Genomic DNA, 10,000 nt, shown 5'->3' on the forward strand with positions numbered 1-10,000 from the left:
GACGACCTCAAACAAAGCACATTAACACTGAGGAAACTGTGAGATTTACATTGTCAGATTTACAAGTGGAGGGTTTAATTTCAACATGTTGGTACATTCGGGGCAAGAGAGAGCATGGATGTAATTTCAAAGGTAAGCAGTTCGAGAAAAGAAGGCATAAAAGTAGAAAGCATTCCTGCATTTGGAGAGCTCTGCAGTAGAGGGGCATAATTTAGCTGATTGACTAGGTGATTGGGAGTATTTAAATGGCGGTGGCACAAATGCAGCAAGTGCGTCAGATTATTGAAGTACATCTAAAACAAGCACACATAATTAACATTACAAGGATGGGACAGGGGCCGGGGCTTCATAAACTGTAACTCTTTTTAAGAGCCTGTCTAGGAGGGAAAGACTAATAGTAGATGCAACAACTATCAGGGAGATCAGACGTTACTCTGATTGAATGATAATGTTCCACACAATCAATACAATTAATTGCCAACGGAATCATTAAATCACCCATTTTTCAATCAAATCGATTGATTGACTACTCTAATTGGAGACCCACTTTGATGCGTGTTTACATGCTTTCCCGCAGTGAGTTGTCCACAATACACTGTAGTTAAAACTGCACCTTAAAGAACTTACTGTTGATTGCATAAAAAGATTCTTAAGTTTGGCAGAAAAATTCCCGAGTTAAACCAAAAAATTCCCATGTTTGACAGAAAAATTCCAAATAACAAATCTTAATATTTTTTTAGTAAAAATTATGTATTTAATATGTTACTAATAAAGTGTTGCACTAATTAGCTTAGGTCGGTAGATAAATTGAAATGAAGTTAGCAGCCCTGTCAGCATTCCGTGATTGGGGTGTCTCAGGTAGAGTAAGAGGAAACACAACACTGTGAGGGTGTACCTCCTAGAACTACCCAGGACAATAACCTCAACCCGACAGGTAAAAGACTACCAAAATGACACATTTTGATCCGGAGGTCAAGTATTCAGGATTGTATGCAACCGCAATCGCAACAGGATGCGAAATAAAAATGGCGTCAATTGCTGTCACAAAGTTTACCTGCAATCGTATTTATAGTGTCGGGACAAGATCATGTATTTGTGAAATAGGTAGATAGGCTTACACCATAACAACAAATATAACTTCCCATCAACTCTGCGTTATGGGAATATTCTGTCTGACCACATAAAGACGATTGTTGCATCGTAATAATCACGGGTGGTGTTTCAGCATTATATCATATGAATCCGAAGATTCTATTATTGGCATTGGTTTCCCCGATATTTTTTAGTCGGAATTCGTTCTAGAAAGATATTGGCGATTACGGGAGGAACCACGTGAAGGTTACCAGCGTCCTAAGTGAAAGTGATTTTTTGTGGAACAAACTGGATTCGAACTTGGAACACGCAGGGCGTCAGTTCGTGCCGTTAACCAGTAAACCACTGTCACCTCCCCCCAGTTGTGTTTAAGACAGTGCGGACCTTATTAAAGCAGCCATTTTAAAAGATAATATGAAGAAGTTCCGCAGGAAATGAGCATTACTGTGAATAGAAAAGCACCTGACAAAATATTTGAAATTTTATTTTACTTACGTGTATCTCTCATGAGGAATTCAAACGATTGGCCCCAGGTTTTTGGATTAGACATTTTTAAATAGGATTATGATATCGATATCTGAAAAGAAAGAAACGTAAATAATTTATAACACCAATTATTATTGTTATAAGGAAATCGCCCCAGACAAGGCACGAATTAAACCTTCGAGTCACTGCATTCTGGCTGCCAACCAGGCAAGGTCTCTTTTTTTTGCCAAGCGCTCCTTCGCCAATCTTACTCCGGAGATCTTTCGCCTTATGCATGTATCGCTCGTCCGACCATCCAGGCGTCGTCCTCATACCTGGTTTGTGACATTCAACATCTGGAGCGAGTGCAGAGTCTGGCGACCTGGTCGGTGTGAAGTTTTCGTGACCTTCTTTACGAAACCTGTCTATAGCAGATGAACCTTTTCTCGCTGGAGCACCGAAAACTGAGGGGTAATCTGATTTAGGCCTATAATCTCCTTCATGGTCATTACGATCTTCTCTACACCTGGCACAAGAACGTTGAGAGGACACGACCTAAAGCTGTTTCATTGGAGATTTGACGCAAAGCTGTATTTTCAATTTGCATATCGGCTCCCTGCTACCAAGCAACAACGGATCAGTTCAAGACGAAGTTGTGTAGGTGCTGGTCAACTGTATTTTCAACCGTCTAAATTCGCAGCGCCCTTCCAACTCTCTTTTTTCGCTTTCCTTATCCAATCATACATACCTAGTAAATACAGCATAAAATCTACCACAGACTTTATAGAAACTAACCCCCCTCATAAATTCTAATCGCATCCCTCGACGCGGAAACCTCTTCACTAACGTCCCTATAAAAGACACAATTAAAATAATCATTAATCAAGTACACAACCACAACACGTTACCCCCTGATCCATAAATCCCAAACCCTAAAAAAATTGCTACTAAAATGCACCACACAAATTCCTTTTACTGACCCTAATGGGAAAGCATACATTAAAATAGATGGCTTCTCAATGGGATCACCCCTATGCTCTACATTCGCAGAATACTACATGACTCCCCTCGAAAACAAAATCCTCTTAGATCCCCAAAATAAACTCAACATCTATGCCCGATATGTCGACGACATATTCATCGTAGTAAAATCCGTTCAAGACATTACAAAAATCCAAATAAACATAGAAACACACTCCGTCTTCAAATTTACACACAGACCAAACATAAATAACAAAATACAACGGCTCGACGTAGTAGTAGATTCTAGCAACCCCAGTAAATACAAAACCTCAACATATAAAAAAAAATACTGACAATAATGCAATCCTCTTAAATTACCACAGCGAGTGCACAGAAAAATATAAAACTGCCCTTATAAAAAATTTGATTCACCGCTCATACAATATAGCATCAACCCGACAAATATTTTACTAAGAATTAACAAATATAAAACAAACCCTAATAAACAATAATTGTCCCAATAAATCGTCGATAAGCACATCGAATTCTATTTAAACTCAATCCACAATAAAACATAAACCCTAACAAAAATGACACCATCAAAGTATACTATAAAAACCAACGACACATTAACTGCAAAACATAAGAAAAAATAATAAAAAACCTAATTAAAAATACACCAGACCTACTGACCAAATCAAAAAGATTAAACTAATACTATATTATACTAAATTTAAACCCTCTAATCTAATAATTAAAATCAATAATAATATTAACACCACACTAAACCAAACTAATGTAGTGTATGAATTAATTTACCCGTTCGAAGAATGTCTCCGAATCAACTCTAAAAGCTCATACAACGCATATATAAGCCACACCATAACAAAACTCTCCCGACAACTACCCTACCATTTAGCAGACAAAAACGCCATAAAACAACACCTAACATTCCATGATAAAAATCTACAATCTTCCGAAATATCTTAACTAACAATACTAAAATACTAAATACAACAGACGAGGATAAGATGCACCGATTGAAATCGCTTGAGAAGAATATGGCAAAACAGCAACTATTGGGCACCATAATATACAACATGTCAGCCGAAATAAAAAAAGATCGCTCGGCGAATTAAAAAGTTATACAACAATATCGCAAAAAAGAAAAACTCAGTCGTGTTCAATCAGACGTGCTTCAATATATATATATATATATATATATATATATATATATATATATATATATATATATATATATATATATATATAAAGTCACTTTGTGTGCGTGTGAGTACATTACTCATAGGTTCCGAAATTTACAAATCATTTTTTGTTTGCATATTTTACAACTAAACATTAATCAGAAGTGACTTTTCCAGTGCATTTTTAAGAAGAAATGGTTTGCTGAGATTTTATTATTTCCCTAAGCCGGTGTAACGTAAACTATTCCCCTGTAAAAACTCTTCTAAGAGGTAAAGACTATTTATAAAATGGGATTTTTTTTTTATTTTCGAAAATGATTTGCTGAGATTTTATTATTTCCCTTAGCCGGTGTAACGTAAAATATTCCCCTGAAAATACATTTTTTTTTTTTTATCTATTAGTGAGAAAGACTATTTTTAAGATCGGATTTTTTTCGATTTTCGATACTTGTCGGATGAATTTATGTACAAAACATATCTAAGAACACTATCAGAGGCTTTTTGTGAAATTTGCAAAATAGGCTCAGCCGTTTCGGAACCTATGAGGAAAGACCTCACATAAACACACACACACACGCACATACACACAGTGACTTTTACATAATAGTAAAGATTAATATCTAAAAATGTTAAACTTGGGAATATAAAGATGATTACATATCGCATTACATGACAAGAAAAGGGTTGATATGCCGTTGGACAAACGTAAGACGATATTATATAAGCGCATTTAAGTGTCGAAAGTAGCATTTTACAATTTGAATCTATTATCTATCACGTTTCTAGCATTGCCCGGATGAAAGAAGATTAAAGTTTCGGTGATCTAATCGTCGCTAATCCATCGGTTACTTCATTTGTTGCGACCATAAGTAATATCTACTTATCTCAGGGATTAGGACGAATCCGGGGTTAATCTGAAATTACGACGGAATTAATGGAGATTATTTAAAATAGTATAACACAAATCTCGCTTCAACTCTGTCTTTCTTTATCGTCTTCTTTCCTGCTTTCCTCATACTTTTCTCTCTCTCTCAGTCTCTCGCTCTCATATATATATATATATATATATATATATATATATATATATATATATATATATATATATATATATTAATATATATAAATATATATATATTAATATATATATATATATATATATATATGAGAGAAATAATAATGTTTATATATCCATTTATATTATATTATTGGATATATAAACGTTATTATTAATATGTATTATGAAAAATCTACCCAGATGAAAATTCTCAATACTCGAGATAGAGCACATATGTATGTTCGTATGTAACTTTACTCTTTATCTTCTTTAATTATTCTATATCATATATATATATATATATATATATATATATATATATATATATATATATATACATACACACACATATATATACATATATATATATATATATATATATATATATATATATACAGTAAAACTCCTTTAATTTGAACTTCCTCTAAAGTTGGACTTCCTCTCATTTGGACTTCTTCTAAACCTGGACTTTCTCTAAACTTGAACTGTCCCGTTATAGAAATTGTATTAGTACATTTGATGCAGAGTTTCAGTAAAACTGTTTACATGGTTTAGTCAGATATTGCGCAGAAATATTAATATTGGCACTATGTAATTAATGTAGATTAGCTATTGATAATTAATTTACACTAACTGTAAATGTTTTTTTTTTTTCAGATTGCTATATTTAAAATAGTGTAAAACAACCCATCACAGTGGGTCTAGAAAAAATTCTTGAAACCAAATGATTACCGACCAACCATGCTGTTCTTAAATCACTTAATGCTAATGATGTTGAAATGTGGGTGCAACAAGATGAGGAAACTACTGATCAATATCCTGAAGGCAGTAATGGTGATGAAAATAGCGACAGCTCCCATTCCCTTGACCCTAATGTAAATAACCAAGAACACTCTGGTGAAGCAATATCATGAGATGATGCAGAAAGTCTATGGAGACGGTTATAAAATTTCTAGAAAAAAATCCTTACTTTAGTTATAACTATGTTTTGCAAGCCATGTTGCTCCGAAGAGATATAATCCTAAAGAAGCTACAGAACCAAGAAATTGTAGATTTTCGTGATCGCATACGGAAAACAATGGCAGCGCCCGAGAGCTCAATCGATGAAAATAGAAACTGCAATGAGACTCATTTAATGAATAAATTAAAAACTGTATTTTACATAAATGTATGATTTCTGTAGATGATAACTTAGGTAATAAATACCTAACAAGTAAGAGTAGATTTAATTTATTTTCAATGTTTTGTTCCTGGTAATAATATTTAACAATTCTTACTTGCAATATATCGTAAACTCAACTTAATATATACTTGACATATCATATAGCAATGGATTTCATTTACTATTTCTTAATTTTAGTAAATTATAGTTAACTGCAGCACATTTTTTTATCACGAAACTTGAACAGCATCCTCTAATTTGATTGAAGCGGATGTTCAAATTATAGGAGTTATACTAATATATATATATATATATATATATATATATATATATATATATATATATATATATATATATATATATATAAAATTGTCACCCTAAAAAAATGATTTTGTTTCCGATTGTTGAAAACCATTTTTTTTTTTTTTTGCAAACCATCTTCTAGTAGGCCATTTGTGTAGAAATTCCAAGAGTGATAGGAGCCTTTTATCATGTCTGAAAGTTACACAATGTTCAACGCCGTCGTACAACTTATGCTCTTTCTGACAACAGGGCCATTGCCAGCACCCTCAAAATGCATTGCTGGATTGCCACGAATAACATGGACGTGCCCAGGATGATGAAAACAAAGTTTATGGCCACGGTGTTTTTAAAGTTAGGGCTACATCATGCCACCTCACATTTTTGAAGTCGGCTTGAAAGTCAACACCAAAGTGTACCTGGATGTGCTGAAGAGTGTGGTGATCCACTGGTGCAACAAGTGGTCGCTGGCAGACCCTGGATGTGGCAGCAGGACAGAGCCTGCCTATAAGTTCAAAGAGACCCAGGCTTGAATTCAGAAGGAGTGCTACGACTTTGTACCCTTCTATTACTAGCCCCCTTTTCCCTTGACCTGTACCCGCTGGACTACTTCATTTGGTCATACGTCGGTAACATCACCAACATGACATCCCATAACAACAAAGACAGCTTGATCGCCACCATCCGTCAAGTATTCGCTGAGCTTTGGACTACTGTTCTTACTGTAACCTCCAACCTTCTTACGGCAAAATAAATAAAAAAAAACTGTATTTTACATAAATGTGTGATTTCTGTAGATGATAAATTAGGTAATAAATACCTAACAAGTAAGAGTTAATTTTTTTTTAACTTTGTCCCAGGTTCTGAAATATGGACGATATATCACGGGTTGTTCATTCATTTAATTCACCTCGTGTGGTTTTATGAATTTTTTTCACCCCTCTCTTCGCCTCCATTTTTAAATTGTGTAATTGTTTTATTTTAATCGCTTCCGACGTGATCTCTTGACAAGGGCCGGACGAAAGGTACCTCGAGGTTCTTTTTTATTTTGATCGAATAGTCTTTTGACTATTTTTGTGTCTATTTTTTTCTGCCTGCATCGATCTTCCCCCAAATTCTAATGACTCCACTTATCCTTTTAAAAACTGTAATATATATATATATGACCTTGATCTTTGACCTTTGAAAAATGGTGTTCACCATCCCTACGTGAAGGACCATTATCTTTCCAGATTTTGTCATGATCGGTCCAGTGGTGTAGGCTGTATAAGAGTATGTATGAGCTTTGACCTTAATCTTGCAAAGGGTGTGGACAATCCGTAGGTGAGGGACCATGATCATGCTCAGGCTTGATCATTGGCTGTAAGAGAGTTGTACACACACACACACACACACACATGTTACTACTTTATATACTAGACTACCCGTGACCCGTTGGGTCAGTATGTTATATTAGCTATGGAATTAATGCATGAGCGTGACACTTGTGACATAAAGAAAATAGTTTTTTGTGACATAACAGAAACGTTTCTATGAAAGTATATTAAAATGAAAAAAAGTATAGATAGATTTCTATGAGTTGTTCTGTTTATAATTGTTTATTTTTGAAAAAAAAACTTACAGCCATTGAATTATAAGAGGTTTGCCATACTTATAGGTAAATGTGCACTTAGCAGATACCAAAATACTTAAAGCTAAATTCAAATTTTGACATATTTTTTAATTTCAATGCAAAAAAAAGCAAAAAACAAAAAACAACTGAGACGCTGAAAACGTACACAGTAAAACAATCCGTTTTTTTTGTCGCGTTGGTTATTTATTTGTAACGCAAATTAAAAGAAAACATATTTTCGGGGTTATTTATTTATGTTGGTAGTGTAGAAGAAAATATATAAATGTTTTTAAGAAAGGTGTATTAAAAAATGGAGAATAAATAAAAAAAAGTAAGGTGGTGGGGAAATCAGGGTCTTCAATTCGACAAAAAAATGCGGACTCATTTTCTAGGCTTTATTAATGCATGATTCCATTAACAATCATGTCACATTCTTGATAACATTAAATGATTAAATGACTGTTTGACCCGAAAGAATGAATATTTTTCTACCTTTTAGATATTATTTTCCCGGGATTGCACTGATTAAAAAAACACCAACTTTTTAGGGGTTTGTTGTGTGTTTTTTGAACTTTTAGCTGAACATACAAACCGATACGCAGACAACTACGCTTTATATAATAGATACACGATATTTTTAAAATGAAATTGTAATCGAGAATTCATTAAAGAATCATAAAATCTTTAAAGAACATACAGCGTTAGGCAAATGTGTATTTGGGAGTATGATTCTTTTGTCGAATCTTTGTTAATTCTAAATCGAAAAGGTACATTTCTTCTGCCTATGTATCCATTAATCGAACACAAAAGTTGCTGCTTATTGGCAATACAATATAGTGGTGCTATTTATGAGATATAAGTGGAATAGAAAAACAAACTGAATACAACTTCCGCATAGATCATCTATTAACGTCTAACCTCCACTCCGAGTCAAGAAATACGAGGTGTGTTAATGCAAAATTTTCTCTTTCTGAAAAATGCAAAGGGAGATAACTCCACTCTTCAAATCTTGAGCAATGCGAGATCATCAAGGTAAAGAGATACTTGCCTTCTAATATAATTTCTAAATACTGTTTCATCTGACATTATATTACAGAGTATCTGTCTGTTGCAATAGACATATACACTCATAAGATGCACAAACAAGTCTCGCAAAAAGACATTAGAATTTAGCATAATTAGATAGTTTCTTTCATATATTTATCTCTCTCCCTCTCTCTCTCTCTCTCTGTCTGTCTGTCTGTCTGTCTCTCTCTCTCTCTCTCTCTCTCTCTCTCTCTATATATATATATATATATATATATATATATATATATATATATATATATATATATATATATATATCAGTGTTAAAATTATTAATCGGACGGGAATTGAAAAAAATCAGAACTTTTTGGAGCATCGGAATCAGAAAAATTGTGCTCATTTTTCCGATACCTAAAACGATTCTTTCTGTCGTTTTTATTTTATTGTTTTCTTATAGGTATAGTTTCCATGTTCTGTGGTATTGTGTGATTTGTCGAGTTTATAAGTCGTGCCAAAAAATTAGATTTTAGCATAATCAGATAGTTTCTTTCATATATATATATATATATATATATATATATATATATATATATATATATATATATATTAGACGATTAATCGGAATCGGGAATTGAAAAAAAATCAGAACTTTATGGAGTATCGGAATCAGAAAAAAATTGTGTCTATTTTCCGATACCCAAAACGATTCTTCTATAGCTTTTATTTTATTAATTGAATATTTATTTATTGTTTATTTTTATTTGAAAATTAATCTACCTGGCTCGTATTACTGATCAAATGATAAATATTTATTGATCTTAAACTATCAGTAAAAGTATAATATATAAGTCACACTGTCAAGTGTATTTTGTTTACGAAATATATATGCATATATCCATCTTTTTTTTTTTTTTTGTTGTGACAATCCTACTCCAGACCAACAAAAACAACACTATATCTAGAAATTTAAATAGAATCGGGATCCGAATCGGTAATTGTATCGGAATCGGGAAAATCTTGGAATTGTCCCACAACTAACCCTCCCCATATATATATATATATATATATATATATATATATATATATATATATATATATATATATATATATATATATATATA

General features: G+C 33.1%; 1 protein-coding gene across 2 annotated transcripts in view; it reads right to left on the bottom strand.

Annotated features, from left to right (window-relative positions):
* The window catches only part of LOC145268624 (regulator of G-protein signaling 1-like), a 60,112-nt gene that overhangs the window by 12,052 nt on the left and 38,060 nt on the right, over positions 1-10,000 (bottom strand). For both annotated transcript variants that reach the window (XM_080124097.1, XM_080124099.1), the window contains exon 2: positions 1,588-1,669. In XM_080124097.1, coding sequence (XP_079980223.1) covers positions 1,588-1,642 — 55 coding nt within the window. In that variant the 5' untranslated portion in view covers positions 1,643-1,669. The remainder of the gene's footprint in view (positions 1-1,587; positions 1,670-10,000) is intronic.

Source organism: Euprymna scolopes, chromosome 44 (assembly GCF_053919585.1).
Source record: "Euprymna scolopes isolate OS-2025 chromosome 44, ASM5391958v1, whole genome shotgun sequence".
Lineage (NCBI taxonomy): Eukaryota > Metazoa > Mollusca > Cephalopoda > Sepiida > Sepiolidae > Euprymna > Euprymna scolopes.